The sequence below is a fragment of the Prosopis cineraria genome, unplaced genomic scaffold, assembly GCF_029017545.1.
Source record: "Prosopis cineraria cultivar Desert tree isolate PC_DT_omini unplaced genomic scaffold, ASM2901754v1 PC11, whole genome shotgun sequence".
Lineage (NCBI taxonomy): Eukaryota > Viridiplantae > Streptophyta > Magnoliopsida > Fabales > Fabaceae > Prosopis > Prosopis cineraria.
Genome location: NW_026555342.1, coordinates 8,508,844 through 8,527,587, shown reverse-complemented (window position 1 = coordinate 8,527,587; position 18,744 = coordinate 8,508,844). Strand labels below are relative to the sequence as shown.

Below are 18,744 nucleotides of genomic sequence, written 5' to 3'. Positions count from 1 at the left end.
TATTGGTGAATATATATACACTACGTGGTGTAGAACATAGAGAGGAAATGAGGGGGGATGTTTTTCTCTCATATTGAAATGTCTTTTTTAATACTTAATTAATCTCATGCTTTTATACAAGTTTAATTGAATGATTTGAGGTCTTGAATTATCTTAAAGATTTGAGATCCCTTTACTTTAAATAGTTTGTGAAAATACATATTAATGACTTGTTTAGGTTAGTCTCTTATAGGATAATTATTTTGGATTAATCCTTGATTAACTATGATTAATGTGATGACTTAAGTCCTAATTTAAAACACCCTTACAATGTGAATCTAACATGACAATTTTTTTTCTAAAAATTCATGGAGAAGATTATCATATTATATTTCTACAATTCAATTAGATGCGAAATCTAAAAATAAATTTTTTATGTTGTAAAATGTTTTTTGCTAGAAACCCTCTTTTTTTTTATTAAAAAAGTGGGTTAGTTGACCATTAAAAAGCAATAACAATAGCAGTAATAGATAATATTTAATGTCAGACAAATAATACATAATTCCAATTTTTAGAAGAATTTTATTAATATTCAATTCATGGCACATGCATCGTTCTTCTTGTATTACACTCAAAAGCTCCTTCTTGACTTAATTACTTAATTTTAAGGATAGAGCTTTATCCTATGTTAAAATAAGAAAGGAGAAAAAAAAATAGAGAACTCTAGGTTTGAGCGATTTGGTATTTTTTTTTTTGTTGGAGATATCATGAGAATGAAATCTTGAGTTAAAATCAAAGTAAATGCATTTGTTTACTTTGACAATTAATAAAGTGAAACATTAAGATTGCCATGCACAAACACGGGGTGCAGATGGACATTCTCTCGAGTGTCAAGGTGTTCATAATTTAACAAACAGGGTCTCCTTTAGTGTGGGGATCAGAGGGGTGCTATGCTATTGATATTGGGCCTCCACAAAACAGACACCCTTTGGGCCAAGCAAACATATATACATTCAATTGGTTCATGCTAAATTGGGGGAAATGAAAAAAAGATATTGAAGTCAAGTCAATCATTAAACTAATCATTATTTTAATTTAAAAGTTAATGGATAAAACGGTAATTGAAAAGTGATCAAACCATTAATAAACCAAACATTTTATTAAATAGGTTAATACATTTATTTAACTAGATAAGTGACCCGAATTTTCATACCATATAATAAATTTCATTAACATAGGCAAATAATAAAATATAATATTATAGTATCATAAAATAGGATAATTAATATGAAATCTATAGGGACTTATTTGATAATTTTTATGAAATTATATTTTTAATCTTCTACAAAAATAATTAAAAATGTAATTATTAATAACAAGTACGCTTTATGCCTTAACAATTTTAATTTAAATATTAATAATATAGTTTGTCATACTGGTTAGCTCGATTTTGAGTGAAAGTCGAATTTTTTATTGTTTATTGCTTTAAAGAATATCGGAAATTCCAAAACAATACTATTTGATGGAGAAAAGGTGATAAACAGCGGGCTAAGCCTAATAAATAAGAGGCTGCCAAGCTGGAAATATAGCTATTATATATCACTCTGCTATCCTATTGTGTAAGATGACAAAACAAATATACATGCATGTTCTGTTTTGATTCATCATGATCAAGCACCTCCTTCCCTTTTATTGTTTTATTTTCCATTCTTTTTTATTTTGAACAAAAAAGGTAATATAATCTTATTAAGGCAAAAAAAAAAAATCATTACCTTAGTGCTTTACATTAATTCAATTTCAAACAAACGTATTGCCGCCACCAAGAAATATATACTGGTTACTTTCGCGTAAGGTGACTGATTGGCCAAAGAAAAAGCAGAAGTAAAAATGTGGTGGTAACGATTTAAAAAAGTCTGCTTTTTTTTCTCTTTATATGTTGCATGACAATAAAATATATAGTTTTGAATAGAAAATTCCAAAGATGCATTAATTAATACTCCCCCCATTATAAATTATAAACTAATTTGAGATAAGACCATATATATATCAATAAAATACAATAATAATACTTTACAAATTTATTTTTTTAAATAAAATTATAAAATTTTAAAAATATATTTAGAGTGTGTTTAGATTAGTTTCTAATTAAGGTTAGAATGAGTTAACTGAGGTTATGATGTAAAAAAGATAAAAAAATTTGTTTGGATGAGCAAAATATTTCAACTTCAGTTAACGTTAGGATGAGCTTTTTCTCCAAAGCCATTAAACCTGGCTTATGCATTCTTATTAGCGTCAGTGTTGATGTGTTGCTTGCACAGTCACACTTTAAGATCTCAGTATCTACTCTCTCCATCCCTTGCATAGTTGCACTCTCAATCTCTCTCTCATGGAGTTACGGTTGTCGCTCATGGCATGGTTCAAGCTTACCATACTAGTCACCCTTACGGCCTCACCCCTCGGTCTTGGCCTTCTTATTCCTCTTTGAGTTTGAGTACTCTCTCTCACTCTCACTCATGGTCATAAACTCATGGCTCACTAGTGGCAATCACCCTTACCCCTCAACCTTCTTCTTCTTTAATGAGTTCAAGTTTCTCTTAGTCTCTCTTGCACTCTCGTTTGCCCCGTTCTCAGTCTCTCTTGGCTTCCTTACTTCGCCTTGCACTTGGGAGTATGTGTTCGTTGTTGCTATAGACGTCACTTGTTGTTGATCATCCTTAGTCGCTGGGCATCGCCAGTTGATGGTCGTCCCTAGTCGCCAGACCAAGTCGCTACTCAACTCACCGTCATCATTGTAGCTTCACCTTTATCACTATTTCATCTTCCTTCTTTTTATCGCTTCAAACTTGCAAATCATTTTTTAGTATATAGAAATAATTTTTTTAGCATAGAGAAAGATTTTTTTTTTTGATATAGTCAAGGAGTATTATAAATTTTTTACTTATTAGTTGTAATTTTAAATTTAATATTTGTAGTCAAAAAATATATACAAAAAATTATGTTTATTTTTATTATTAAACATCTCAACTGGCTTTTAAATCAAAACATCCAAACAAATTTTAATTTATCTAACTAACTATTGAAAAAAAAGTATCCAAATATAAATCACGTTATATTAATTGACTTTTCTTCTAACATCAATTTACTAACTTCAGTTGAATCGTAACCTCAATTGTAAATTTTTTAATCTAAATACATCCTTAATTATTACGTTACAATATTATTTCAATTATTTCTCTATTTGAGGGGCAATATTGAAAAAGTATAAATAAAATTTTATTTTTTAAAATTATTTTATATTTTAAAATAAAAGAATTATTTTAAAATTGTCTTATAATTTAAGATAAAAATAGTACTCCTACATTAAAATTGTTTTTAAGAGGTTAGATATTTAAAAATATAAATTATTTTTAATTTTTTAAGATATAATAATTATTTTTTTAAAAAATGTCCCTATCGAATAACTTTATATTTATTTTAAACTAAAACACCTTATTAAATATAAATAAATATAAAAAATATAATTAATTATAAGATAAATAATTATTTTATTAAAAATAAAATTTAATTAAAAATATAAGAGTCAGTAATAATTATGAGTACGACAATAGATGGTTGCATGCATTATTGAAATAGTTGTTATTATATTATTAATATTTGGCTGGAGCTGCAATGTTGCATATCTCTGGCAGGGAGGGAATGATGAGGTACTACTTTCCACAGTATCTTCACAAGATTGCCCATCCCCCTTATCTTCTGACATAATATTAGTATTCTCTTTTCTGAACACAATTTAAACTATTGTTAATTAATTTAAAAAAAAGGTTAATTAAAATTTTGATTTTTTTAAATTTTTATATCTTTTTAATTATGTCTTTAAGTACAATGAACATAATATTTGACTTATGTAAATATTATCATTAATTACTCAATAAGGTAAAAGTATAATTCAAAAATATATATAAAACCTATTCAATATTATATATTTTAAATTAAATAAAATTTTTAAAAAATGACTTATATTATGATCTATATATCCTGCGCTACTCATACTGTAGTTTTGTCTTATTCATTTTTCTGCTCAATTTTCCATTTATGACTCCATGTATGAAATTTTTTAACGTATGAAAAATCATACTGAAAGCACTGGTTCTTCTTCTTCTTCTTTTTTTTTTTTTAATAAAGTTAATGTTGAATCATGATCAACCAGTTATATACAAAGTATTTCTGTTAAAAATCATTCAAGATATTAATTTAGTAATTAAGCATTAAATTGAACGAGTTGGCCTGAATTTTCATTATATGCCTTTTAATCTACATTTTGCTTCTCCAATTTTCGCTGCTTCATTATATATTCTTTGAACTCAACTGATACATTTGGTATTGTTTTGTTTGTGTCTTTCTAGTCACAACCTCAATAAAACTGAACAAAGTTTTATAGAAGAAGGAAGCTTATATTCCAATCAAACAAAAAATATAAGTCATTACTCAATCACCCTCTAAATAAATAAACGTGTAAAACACTCGTTTGGAAGAATGAAGTTTGAAAACATGATTGTGGAATGGGTTTATTCGTTTTCAGTGTACGGCACTTAGTTTTGGTTTCCGACGTCTTCAAAAGAAGGAAAATACGTATGGAGCGATCAGGAAGAGGCCAAGTAGGATACATTAGCAAACTAGGCAAAACCATGGGAGGGTTTGGTTAACTTCGTCTTGGACGTGGTGGGTCCTCGGAACTTTGCCACCATACTCATCAACTTGTACTCACACCATTCACTACAAATATACAATGCCACTGAGCCAAACCCTTCACTTCAAGGCAAGAAATATAGATTTACACTAGCTGCTACATATCAGAGAAAATGGGTGGTCGTCTGCTATCTATGGTTCAGCAAGCGAAGAAAATAATGAAATGGCCGCAGAATCATGTTCATAGTCGAAATCATGACACGTCGTCGAAAAACAAGAACGTGGTTCCGAGGGGACACATTACGGTTTACGTGGGAGAGTTGCAGAGGAAGAGGTTCGTGGTTCCGATATCGTACTTGAACCATCCCACGTTTCTGGAACTGCTTCAGCAATATGAGCAAGAGTTTGGGTTTCACCATCCCCTGGGCGGCCTCTCTCTTCCTTGCAAAGAAGACCAGTTCCTTAATCTCACCTCCCAACTCAGATGATGAGTCACCTTCCCAGATCTTTTGTTACCAGCTAAGCCTATTATATATGTGTAATTAATTTCCCAGTTTATAAAATGCTTAGCTTGTAATTAATTTAAATTCTTCCCTCTCATTCAGTTTAACGACTATTCCTTTCTTTAAGGATATTGCTGCTTTCATCTTGTGAGATTGTCTTTTAATTAATTAATTAAGACATGGGCCAAGGCGTACTGAATACAAAACAATGAAGGAAGAATCCAACCACTCCTGTACATCTTATTTATAAGATGAGGTGTCATTTATTGGATAAGAGAGACGGAATCTTCAGGAGATTCAGCTTTGAGGGGCGAACGGAAGGTGGTGGATCGGAGGGGTTTGATGGCAATGAAGGAGAAGGTGGTGGGTAGGGTTTGCTTCCACGGAAGAGTGGGTTTATAGGAGGAAGGGAGGGGTGGGGTTTAAAGGAAGTAAGTTTGGGTTGCCATAGCTCGTGGATTACGATGGAGAGGATAACATTTGAAAGAGGAAGAGAAGGGTGGAGTGAACAGAGAGGAAGCTTTGTCTTCTGATGATGAGGGGGAGAGGAGGTCTAAGTTGTGTAAGAGACGTAGAATATTGGTCAAAAAAATTTCAGGATACATGGCACTTTATGTGGGACCCTTTTTTTTTTTGGGGGGGGGGGTAGATATACGCTCAACGATAAACAAAAGTCAATATTAATGGAGGGCGACATTGTGTTATGTTTAAAAACACAAGGCTAATATTGTGTCTTTTTAAAAAACGTTTAAGATAGATTTATACTTTAATCATTTTTTAAAAATAAAAATCCATCAAAATTCATTATATATATATAACCATAAGAAGTTATTCAAATAAAAGAAAATGATAAATATAAATTTTTCACTGTATTTCACATCAAATATATATATTAGCATATGAAATATATAAAAGTTTTATCAAACAAAAAATTCATGTAAAGTAAATCAATATTTACGAGATAGAATAAGTACATTATTCCAACCGAGGCGAAACCGAACATAATAATATGCAACTTGAAAACGAAAATAAACAAAAAAAAAAAAAAGGTTTAACGGACAAAAGTCCTAGTCGGAAGTCGTAAGTGCAAATCAAAGACGAGTGATCAAGAAAGGAGTTTGACCCATCCAATAGGCTGAACCCATGTCCCGTAGAAAGAAAATGGACGATGGGGAGCAATGGTATGGTGATGAATGGCCCTGCCGTGCAACTACTCGCTACCAGTACTTACGTATAATATCTCTGCCTTTAAGAATAACTCGATTCTCTCATCTCCTTCGTTTCAATTTTAACTATACCTAATCTCTGTAATTTTAACATATACTCCCTTTAATTCCATTTATAAAGTATATTTTAGAATCTTCATTTAATTTCATTTATAAATTATGACGTAATTTTTTAAATAATATTTAAAATATATTTTTAAAATTATTTGTTATGAAAGAGAAAAAATAATAGATATAACTTTTTAATTTGTTATATAAGGACATATTTAAAATTTTACACATTTTTATTTTTTTATATTTTTTTATATTAATTTTGATAAAGTTAATAGAAATAACTTATAAAAAAAATTAAAAGAGTATTACTTTAAATTGAAATAATATAATTAACATAGTCTGAGATGATAGAATAGATATTAAATAGCTAGATGTTTTAAATAAATACCAATAAAGACAAATTTATCTTATTATTGTCACGTGGACAAATTGATAACAAATGCAACTGACCTCAAATTTTGTGATTAGTTTCTCTTATTAAATTATTTATAGCTCTGCGGACTTATGATTGATGAATCTATTATGATCTTCCCCGACTATCCCCGTGATCAAATCATCAGAATATCAATTGCAATTTTAATGGGAACGGTTCAACGATTTTTGCGCTGCATATATGTACAAGTGTGGTTTGTGGTTCTCTTCTAAAAAAATGTAACTCTTAATTTCTAGTTTTTTTACAAGTTTTCATTTTTTCTTTTTAAATATTCTGAATCTCTACATTTTTTATTTTTCAGTATTCTATTCTAAAATATTAAAAAATATATATAAAAATTTATAATGTGAGTGAAGTGTGAAAAATTAAAAGTTATATTTTTTTATTTTTTTTTAGTTGCCATTTTCATTGAAGCTCTGGTATTTCATGCCGAGAGACCACGGTGTCGTATTCTCCCATTCACTTGGTTGAACTAGATAATTGTCATATTAATCGTTATTTGTTCACTTGTATTGGTGAATTTTGTAAAATTTTATATTTAAGACTCTATTCTCTTTACTGATTTTCTATCACTTCTGGAAAAGTGGCAGGCATTGGCGCATGGTTTAATTAAGTAGCTATGATAGGTGGCCATCGTCAATGGCCCCACGTGTCCCACCCACGAATTGATTAGTGGTCTTCTCCTAATTAGCACTTGTTTGTTTCATCTCAAAATGCAGCTTCCTCCTATCGCATTAAATTATTATAATATCTTCATCAAAAATAAAATTTCAGGACATATGTAATTTAAATTTCAAGTTTCAGGAAAGTTTTAAAAAATCAAGTTCAAACATAATTTTAAATTTAAATAAGTTGTATATAACATTGTTGCTATCTTTTTAGATGCTGTACTCCTAGAAACAATCTTATTCAAAGCCTGATAAGATGCCAACTCTTGATTTAAACACAGAGAAAAATAAAAAGAAGAAAAATACTGGGGAAAAAAACTACGAAATTTACTATTTTTTCTGATGGGTTTTTTTCCCCTGATATTCTTTTTTCCCATTTTTTCAATCCTTTTTTATTTAAACTAGACAAACATGTAACTTCAAAAACTCAAATATTAGTCCTTCCTGCAACACCAACTCCATCGATAATGAAGATGATTATATTCCACTCCATTTACTTAATCAATATGTTAAATAGACTCGTTAAAAAGTTGATTTTCAAAAGCGTGGAAGATTTAAAAACAAAGTTAGAAGTGAGACAAGACAAGGCCAAGAATTTCAAAACCCATTTAAAGCGGTGAGGAAAATTTGAGAGGGGAAATCCCATCCAAACAGGACCTAAAACTTTTCGCAGCACATGCGGTGTTTGCCCTTCCTGGGAAGTAATAATTCTTTGATATTCCTTTGCTATTTCGGGAGGCCATTGCTGGCCCAGTGATCCTTCCTTCATCTTCTCTTTCGTCGATTAAGCCCTGAGACTCTTGCACAGGACAAGGAGGCTTTCAAACTCCGAATCCGAACCCTCCAAGCAAAACACTCCCTCACTCCAGCTCCAAGTTCGCAGGACTCACGAGACAAAGCAAAATCCCAATCAGTTGTACTAGTTAGCTGTAACGTAGAATGGAGGCTGTTTTATCAAGCAAGAAGAGAAGTGTCGCAAATGGACAGGTTCTAGATGGTTCCAGTATAATGGAGTTGGTTGGGAACCATCAAGTATTCACCAATTTCGTGGACCATAAGTTTCGGGAGTTGGATAGAGACGGTGACGGTAAGCTCTCGGTGAAGGAGCTCCAGCCTGCCGTCGCCGACATCGGTGCTGCTCTCGGATTGCCTGCTCAGGGCACGAATCCTGAGTCCGATCACATTTATTCTGAGGTTTTTACTCTGTCCTCAATATTTTTCTTGTTTTGTATGCTGGGAGTGTTCTATACGTGTTCTAGAGTTCTCTTAATTTGGTGATTAAGCTGAAATCGCTTGGAGTTTTAGCAATGTTGTCAGGTAGGTGAGTTGAATATGAAAATTATGTTGGAATATTTATTTATTAATTAACATTAATTAATAAGCTTAAATAAATTGATCTTTATGATCTTGTGTGGACTCTACCACACAAGTGAGCCTAATGGACAGAGATCCAAACCACAGTCCAATAACCATCAGTTATTCCCTATCTCTTAAAGGAGTAAGTCAGAGATGATAGAATATAATTATTTAATTATTTAATAAAATAATTATTGATCTGATCTTCATAAATCGATCAGTCGATAACCACTAAATACACGATACTCTTACTTTCTCCATTATCTCTGCACTCTTTGAAGACTATAGGAGTTTAGTGAGTTGTGCGTCTGTTTACATTCAAAATAATCGAGGTGTCTGTAATAAGTAGTCATGGATTCCATGTTATTTTATTCTATTTTATTATATCATATATGAATTGAGATATTAGATCTAACACGTGGGAATAACTTAATTAGGTTAATTTATTTGGATTTTGAGTTTGGAATCTGCAACATGGGAGAAGAAACATTACTAGTTTTAATTAATTATTAAATGAGGGTTAAGTAGAGGGTCCTTGGAGATGAAGTCATAATTCTAAGAGAAGGATGGAAAGATTAACCGTAGAGCTTATCTATCCTCATTGCTAAAACGAGGGCTTAGATATGCTTAGACTTTTGGTTCTGGTTGTGGAATTCTGTCATTTCAATGTGTTCGTAATAATTATGATTCCTTCAAAGAATTCTTGAATCATTATCATAATCTCATTTCTTTTCATTCTCGTCTGTCGGTTCTTCATTATCATGTTCTTTCCGTGGGTTTTAAGCTTTGTTGTGCCATTGGAAAGAACTAGTCACTTCTTTTTTACTTTCCTTTGTTAAATCTCCTAGTTTGATGCTTTAAGATGCCAAGGCAGAAAGGGACTAAAATTCGTTTCGCTTATGATAAATATAGTTGATATTTTGAGTGAAATAAATGTAGTTGATATTCTTTCTTCTCATTTGATGCTAGTAAACAGTGATATTCTTCTTCTGTTTCAAAGAACGAGATTTCGAAGTCTACTGCCCCACAAATATCCTACATATGGCTATGATAGCTTGGTCGGTCGGTAGCGATATTGTGGACTCTGCTTTTCGAATTCAATTGCTTTTCCTGCTCCGCTGTGCTTTTCATTATCACTTAAGATTAAACTATCCTCAAAATTAATTTCAAGCGCTTGCACAAATTTTTAAAATCATACAAGATTTGAAAAAATAAATTACAATCACATCAATAATGAATCAATAGTAAAATAATGATATCCGATGATTATACTTTTATATAATAAAAATATGTTGATATATTGATTATTACCTTGGTATTTTAATCTATAATTATTTGAATGATAAAAATTCAGAATTCTTATGACATGTTAAATATAAAAAATGTTGAATTTTTTATCTTTCTCATAGATTTGTTTCTTCAGGTATACGTCTACCCCAACCAAATGCAATTCCTGTCTTTCTTAACCATATTTAATATAAGGTAAATACTTAAGAATTTATTATATATTATTAACTAATGGTGATGATCGCTGTTTAGACTATATTAAGATTATAAACTTTACTATTTAGATGTTTTTGTAAAGTTTGTACTCTGAAGTTACAAGAAGTCAATGTGCTATTGTAGTCAATGGCTTCTTGTACCCTCTCCTCTTTTTGAAGGCAGTGCTCTTGTGGGGAGTGGGGACAAGCATGGTTGTTCTTATAGTGGCATACTTTAGGGAAAAGCGAATTTCTTGCCTACTCTCTGCTTGAGATAGATAAACAATAAATATGTAATGCGTAGGATGTCATGACCACAAGAGGAAAAAGAAGTAATATAATTCTACAGTAATTGACTTATTTTGGACCATGGCATCGAAGTGTGTGTTTGGGGGGGAGGGTTCTTTCCGGCCTCCTTTTTTTCTTTACCTTTTTCATTCCTTTAAGTTTGTGAAATGCAAAAAACTATTGTCATGCAAAGTAATGTGTTGGGAAGAGCAAGCTCTATGCAATTCCTTTGATAGTTTCTGTTTTTGCAGTTTGGTTGTTGAATTTTCTATGCATGTTAAACTTTCTATTGACTTGCTCTATAGGTCTTGAATGAGTTCACCCATGGGAAGGTGGAGAAAGTGAGCAAGGCTGAATTCAAAGAGGTTCTCTCTGACATTCTGTTGGGTATGGCTGCTGGGCTGAAGAGAGACCCAATTCTGATACTTCGTATTGATGGGGAAGATCTATTTGAATTTGTTAATAGTCCAAGTTATGAACCAGAAATGGCATCCACATTCTTCGAGATTAAGTCCCCTAATTTATCACTCCGTGACCATATAGTTGAAGCTATGGGGAAGCTTACAGTTGAGCAAGGAATTCCTCCCACTTCTGATTCTTGGGTAATTTATTAACTCAACTTTAATATTGCTGTACAGAATTACGATTTATTTTCCCACAATTTTTTTTTTGGAGTGACTAGAACCATGAATATTAATTTAATGTGTTTGTAAGGCTCTTATTTTCCATTTCGATTGTGAGAAATTCTCAACCTCGTTGCATTTAGGTATTTAACAACATTGTGGATCCCGCGCTACAATCTCCAGAAGGCCCTGATTGGGATGACCCCATTTCTCAAGAGATATTTTTGATGGAATTTAGGAAAGTGGCTTTGAGGGTGGCTGAACATCTTAAGGAGCAACCTGTCATTGTTGCCCACAGTCAAAACACTTTTGACGGATCTGGTGTTAAGCGACTATTATCCAGCAAGTTTGAGTTAGAAAAGGTTTATTTTTCATTCGATTTCTCTATAAAATCTTTCATATTCTTGATTGAATTTTGTTGGAGCTCTGTAGACGTAATTTGCCAATCTGTAATGAATTGCAGACCTTGAACTCGGCTTTGGAGAATCTGCCAAAAGATCGTAATGGAAAAGTGTCGAAGGACTATCTGCGGGTGGCCCTGGATGTGGTGTCTCCATCTGCTGGTTTACCTCCAGTTGGTGCCATTGAAGAGGTATGTTGCTAATGCTCACAGTTAATCCATCCTATATTACAAATTCTTTCACTTTATTTTATCTTGCAAGTTCCTGGAGGATGTTTAAGGTAAACAAGCATGCCAGATGACTGAGAAACTTTAAGGCCTGGTATATGATGCTATACTCTGAGTTACAGTTTTTGTTGTTTTCAATTCAGAAGACGAGCATGTGTAGTATTTTTCTGGAGCCACTTGTGCAAAATCATGTTTATGATTTACAGATGGATAAAGTTATTGAGGAAGTCTTCAAGATGATAGATGCACATGATGGAAAGACAGTTAAGGATGGCGAGTTTAAGAAAATTTTAACTGAGATACTGGGAAGTATCATGTTGCAATTAGAGGGCAATCCAATATCAGTTTCTTCAAATTCAGTTGTGCATGAGCCCTTGGGTCCTTCCATGCTCTTGCAGCCTCCCCGCAGTGAAGCAGCCTAACTACCGAACCGCCCTGATTTAAGTATTTTTATAAAGTGTAAAAGAAACTATTTATGATAATTTTTGTTTTTATGTAAATTATTATTGCCATAATTTGTGTTCTAGGAAGAAGATTTGTTAGCTGAGCAGCATCTTCAAGATGAAAATATAGAATGCCCTTAAGATTCAAGACGGAACAGCGTCCCGGGATTACCTTGTTACCACTAGAACAAAATAACGCATTTTATACTATGGCGGGCCTTTTCAAATAGTTTACTTACAAGTAACATGGAGAAAATGTAATTATAAACAAACTTAAATAACTGTTTTGAAAAAAAAATTTGATGTTTCTTCTAATTTTTTTTAATATATCATCTGCACGCTGTTATAATTTTTTTGTTTCAATTTTAAAACTACCTTAAATTAAGGTCAAGTTTTCTAATAAAAATGTAACCTAATATAGTTTTACTGTTAAGATTGAATCACATGATATTTAAAGAAAAAAGAAAAGAGCCTATGACATTTAATTTAGGAAAAATAATCATTTTTCTTTATAGTTTTAAGTTAATTGTAACTCAATTTTTAAACTTAAACTCGTTATAATTTAGTCTTTAAAATTTTGATTTAATTATAATTTAATTTTTGAACTTTACTTCTTGTAATTTAATTTAGCCATTTAAATGTTGATCTTTATATTTTTAAAAATAAAATTATAAAAATTAAAAATATGTTAAAATTTATTACTAATTATTTAAATTACTAAACCCTTTTATTAAAAGTTTAACATATTTTTAATCTTGATACTTCTATTTTTTAAAATATAGGCACCAATATTTAAGTAGTTAAAATTATAAGGATTAAATCGTAAAAGGTAAAGTTTAAGAATTGAGTTACAATCAAATTAAAACTATAATAAGTGAATTATAATGAGTCAAAGTTCAGGAATTGCATTAAAACTATAAAGATTAAATGATTAATTTTTTTCTTTAATTTAAAACTAAACTTGACTTTATGCTAACTTAATAAATAAAATTGTAATTGGAAACTATGAGCCCATGATAGATAGAATTGAACAAATAAAAGAAAAAAAATGTAATCAAAGACCACAAGATAGATATTTAAAAAAAAGTAATTGTGATTGAGGAGGGAGGAAGAGGACCACACGAATTCAACAAGATGAGAACTTGATAAGGAGCAACTGAGCAAGATGAGACTACAGAAGAACAACTATAAAACCACATAAGTCCATGACAGAGCAACCAAAGAAGAAGAGATGAGTTGTGGTCAAGAGACTAGAGAACAAAGATGAAAGCGACAACATAGTATAGATGCAAAATGGGGAGGATTTTAAAAACTGTATGACTTTAGTTCTAAAAACAAAGTTCAAAACACAATGTTTCATATTTGAGCCATAACTATTACGTCCTAACCATATCTCACTATTTTAAATAAAAAATGCATTGGGCTTGAACATACACATCAAATATAGATATGCCGGTGAAAATGTCATATCCATGCTTCCTTGTAAGTGGTATCAGAATAAGGATAAATTCTATATTAGTACAATTACATAGAGCTCTTACAACCAAATTATAATGAAAGATTCTAAATAACTCTTAAATTTGTAGTACAAGTCTAGAAGTATCATAATCTAAATATCAAAACAAGCATGTGAAAGAATCTTTTGACTAGCGTGCAAGCAAAACAATAACAATTGTCAGCTAAGATATCAAAAACAAACTTTTTTTTGACATGAAGTGTATATATTAGTAAAGGAGAGAGTAATTTCAATGCCATGAAAATATTTGGGTGTGTCAAAATCCTTAATTTTGAAACAAGAATCAAGAATGGCCTTCATATGTGGGATTTTGGCAGAGTCACTGCGAACTAGGATGAAAGTAGAAATGGCATCCCTTGCTTCAACAAGTTGGGAAAAAAGATGGGAAAGGTCACTGTCAATCGAATAAAAATAAAATAAATTGAAGCAAATTGAAAAAAATAGCAAAAAAGTGTTACCTAAAGTGATTGCAACTATAGCAATTACATGTAAATCAATTGTAGAGAATAGAAAGGTAAACGAAGGAATACGAAAATGAACTATGAACTAAGAACGAGCAATACGAAAATGAAACTGACATATATAATGCATATAGGAAATATAGGAGAAACTCGAAACTTGTTGAAGTTAAAAATTAACTATCTATTAATTACTTTAAAGTTTATGTATATGCGTGTAAAAAAAAAGTTCTCATTTTACCCAGGTGAGGGGAGCTATAGGTATATAAATAATAATGAGTGATTTTAATGAATTTAGAAGCAAAGTGAGCTTGAATGCATAATAATAACCATCTAAGATAACAAGGTGTGCATTCATAATGTGATTGATAAGGTAACAATGTCTAAATTTGAAAAAGTTATTGTATATAAGTTAATCTTCAATCAATGTGTGGAATTGAATGAATTAAAATATGCAAATAACATGGAAAAATGTAATTACACACAAACTTAAATATTTGTTTTGAAAAAATATTTTGATATTTTTTCTATTTTGTTAAAAAAGAACTATCTAACTACAATTATAATATACTTGCTTCAATTTTAAAGCTATATTAAAATAAGGTGAAGTTACTAACTTGTGAAATTCCAGTATTTAGTATCAAGTTTTTTTAGTGAAAATATAACCTAAAATGTTTTTACTTTTATAAGCACAAAAACATCAATCATATAGTTAGCAATACTTACATGCAATTAACATGCCAACTTACACAAGAAAGGAAGAAAAATATGTGAAGCCTGATGAGACTCTAATTGATATAGTGTGAGGAATGGGGGCTTTTAATAGGTGGTGTTAGAATTGACTCGTGGTATTAGAGCTTTGACACCACATGAATGATAAATTCTATATTAATACAATCCTATAGAATTTTCACAACAGAGTATAATAGAAGACTTTAAATAACTCGAAAGTGATTATATTCTCTCAAAATATCATACATTCACTTAGTGAACCCACCCACCCATATTTTATTATACAAAGTGATATCTCAAAATGATATATGTTAGTATTGAAGTTACAATGAACATTCACGTTACAAGATTTTAAAAGATAACCTATACTAAAAATTTATTTTAATCAATCAAGTTACCATATCCAAATTAGGAGGCTTGAGAAGTACTTTTTTGGTCCTATTTATAGGGCAGAGAGAGAAGAAAAAAATTAGTTCCATTTATAGTTCCAATGGTTTTCTTTATATTTTTTCCCTTATTTAATGTTTTAAATAAAAATATCAGTAATGAAATTTAAGAATATTTATTAGGAATAAAGGTGAAAACTTATTAAATTTTAAGATAAAATTAATGAGGTTTAAGATTTTTCTTAGTTCCAGTAAAACATGCTAGAAGTGAATTATAAATAAGAATAGAGGGAGTATTAAGGGTGAGAATTTCAATCTTATGCCTCTCTGCAGCAACAATCTCAGTTATATCTCCACCCTTTACAATCTCAGTTATATCTCCACCCTTTATGTTAATCTAATTAATTAAAACTAGTATGCTTTCATTTGAAGCAAATGTAATTTTTTAAACAAAATATCAATTGTCAATAACAGTGCCGAATAGTGTTAAATATTAGGGGGATACAAACAAATGCCTAAACCTAATATATTATCAATATCACCGACAGATGGAGATCAATTGCCGCCTAAGAGTGCCAATAGATAGGTGGCAATCACCTTCATATCTCCCTACGATTACGTTAGCACAAAGAAGTTTAGTATTTCAAAGGACATATTTCATCATACCATTTTATAAAATCCAACCCATAGCCACCTGTTGAAGATAGTCATATCCAACCCTCCTCTTAATTGCATTTTATTGACATGTTCAATGATGAATTTGTTAGACCTTATCTTTTGTTGACACAAATTGTTCAATGAATTTGTTCTATACGTGGAAATGTTCAGTTAATGAGACTTAGTGAAGCTATGTTTAGACAACAAATGCTCAGTTAACAAGCAACAACGACTTGACCAAATTAAAAGATGATTTATTTATAGAATTTTATAGTCTTAATTTTGTGGATGAAATATGATTTCATATCAAAAAGAAAGCGACCAAAATATGCCAAAGAGGCTGGTCTAAAAAATTTTTAAAGAAAAAAGTAGACCTTGTGAAGTTTAAATTATCACTAGTTTTACATATTCTTTCATCCACATTATAATTTGATATGATATTTTTGATAAAAAAAAACAAAAATGATACGAGCCCTTAATTTTCTTATAAGATGTCACCGCTAATTTTAGAAGAAAAAAATATGAAACTATTCAGATTTATTTGTACTTTTCTACAGAAGCCTTTGATACCCCAGGCAAATTCTTGATTGCATATAATAAATTATTGTCATTGATATTTTTAGCACTTCAAGAATCATTTGTTTTAATTTGATTGGATAAAGTATCTTAAATATATACATAAGCCTTCCTCTTAAAATTTCTATTCATTTCCTCTTTTTCTTTTTAACTTAGTTTTTTTTTCACTATTTTCTTAATTTTTATTGTTACCTTGCTGTTATTCGAGCCATGTATATATTAAATGCATTTCTAAAGTGTGCATTCATAATATGATGGGTACAGTAACGAGATTTGAATTTGAAAAAGTTATTGTATATAAGTTAATACTCAATCAATGTGTGGAATTGAATGAGTAAAAATATGCAAAAGTGTAACTATAGTATTATACACAAACTTGAATATATTTTTTTCATTTTTTTAAAAAAGCATTATCTAGCTACAATTATAATATACTTGCTTCAATTTTAAAGTCACATTAAAATAAGGTATAGTTACTAACTTATGGAATTCCAGTATTTAGTATCCAGTTTTTTAGTGAAAATATAACCTAAGATGTTTTTACTTTTAAAAGCACTAAAACATTAATCATATTGTCCGCATTACTTACATGGAGCTAACATGCCAACTAACACAAGAAAGAGAGTAAGATCTATGAAGCTTAATGAGAATCTAATTGAGATAGTGTTAGGAATGTGAAGTTTTGATAGGTGGTATTAGAACTGGCCCGTGGTATCAAAGCTTTGATAACACATGAATGATAAATTCTATATTAGTACAATCATATAGAATTTTTACAACTAATTTGCAACAAAAAGACTCTAAATAACTCGAAAGTGATTATGTTCTCTCAAAATATCATACACTCACTTAGTGAGCCAACCCATATTTTATTATTCAAAGTGATATCTTATTATTTAAAATGGTATCTATTGATATTGAATTTACAAATGAATTTTCATGCTACAAGATTTTAAAATATAACCCATACTAAATGTTCATTTTAATCTATCAAGTTACCATATCCAAATTAGGAGGCTTCAGAAGTATCAGGGGTAAGAATTTCAATCTTATGCCTCCCTTCAGCAATAATTTCAGTTATATCTCTACTCTTTCTCTTAATCTCATCAATTAAAAACTATATGCTTTCATTTGAAGCAGATGAGCCAATTACAAAATAAATTTTTTTATGAAAGTATCAATTATCAATGACAACCATAAATAATGCTAAATACAAGGGGAATACAAACAAATATCTGAACCTAGTATATTATGAATATCTCACCAACAGATGGGTATTGATTGTTGCTTAAGTGTGCCAGCAAACAGGTGACAATTACCATATCTCAGTACAATTACATTAGCGCAAAAAATTTTAGTATTTTACTAGCTTAAATGTGGCAATTAATTCTTTAAAGATGACACTGGGTTCTAGAATTGTAGAATGCACTAGGAGTTACATTTTCACCCTAACTTTTTTTTTATATATATATCATAGTTATCACAGTGCAAATTTTATTCAAATCCAAAATTAGCAATCAGCTTAATAGAATTCAATTAGCAAACTATCTGAAGAAGAATAGTGACCTCGCAACTGTGTACAATATGCAATCAGCTTAACATTTAAAAAAAAATGTGACAAATTTCTTAGTTTTTGCGATAACAAATTTTTTATTATTGTGTTATATAAATAGTGACGTTGCAAATTATTTTGTGACAGATGAGTATTCTGTTTTATGGATAGATATCACTATTTTGTGACGGATAAAAAATTAAACAAAAAATCTGCAAGGAATTTTCATGTTACAAGATTTAAAAATATAACATATAATTTTATTTTGTATTATGGCCAGTTTATTATTTTTTTCAATGATATACCGATGCATATAAATAATAAACTCCTTTTATATCAATGTAAATCAACCATACTTTCAAATTTCAAAAAATTGCTCCATATATTTCAGGCACAAGATTTTGTTTTTTGGCTTAATGGGCCAATTTATCCTATAATTAATGTTGCAAATTATTTTGTAACAGATGAATATTCTGTTTTATGGATAAATATCACTATT

General features: G+C 30.3%; 2 protein-coding genes across 5 annotated transcripts; both read left to right on the top strand.

The window, feature by feature from the left end:
• Positions 1 to 4,814: 4,814 nt before the first annotated feature.
• Positions 4,815 to 5,264, top strand: LOC129286649 (auxin-responsive protein SAUR21-like). The gene has a single exon (XM_054922625.1). The coding sequence runs from the start codon at positions 4,839 to 4,841 to the stop codon at positions 5,151 to 5,153; it is 315 nt and encodes a 104-aa protein (XP_054778600.1). The 5' UTR covers positions 4,815 to 4,838; the 3' UTR covers positions 5,154 to 5,264.
• Positions 5,265 to 8,200: 2,936 nt separating this feature from the next.
• LOC129286897 (uncharacterized) lies at positions 8,201 to 12,425 on the top strand. 4 transcript variants are annotated; one of them, XM_054922991.1, is made up of 6 exons: positions 8,201 to 8,743; positions 10,980 to 11,276; positions 11,441 to 11,659; positions 11,761 to 11,889; positions 11,979 to 12,019; positions 12,132 to 12,270. In XM_054922991.1, exons 1-5 carry the CDS (start codon positions 8,489 to 8,491, stop codon positions 11,997 to 11,999), a joined length of 921 nt encoding a protein of 306 aa, XP_054778966.1. In that variant the 5' UTR covers positions 8,201 to 8,488; the 3' UTR covers positions 12,000 to 12,019; positions 12,132 to 12,270. The 4 variants fall into 4 exon arrangements, with proteins under 4 accessions (XP_054778966.1, XP_054778967.1, XP_054778964.1 ...); XM_054922992.1 differs by having other exon boundaries at positions 11,960 to 12,019; positions 12,132 to 12,239; XM_054922989.1 differs by lacking the exon at positions 11,979 to 12,019 and having other exon boundaries at positions 12,069 to 12,425.
• Positions 12,426 to 18,744: the final 6,319 nt, after the last annotated feature.

Coding starts and splice junctions, on each gene's coding strand:
- LOC129286897 (XM_054922989.1), top strand. CDS start 8,489: ATGGAGGCTGTTTTATCAAGCAAGAAGAGAAGTGTCGCAAATGGACAG. Junction 8,744..10,979: donor CCGATCACATTTATTCTGAG/GTTTTTACTCTG, acceptor CTTGCTCTATAG/GTCTTGAATGAGTTCACCCA. Junction 11,277..11,440: donor CTCCCACTTCTGATTCTTGG/GTAATTTATTAA, acceptor CGTTGCATTTAG/GTATTTAACAACATTGTGGA.
- LOC129286649 (XM_054922625.1), top strand. CDS start 4,839: ATGGGTGGTCGTCTGCTATCTATGGTTCAGCAAGCGAAGAAAATAATG.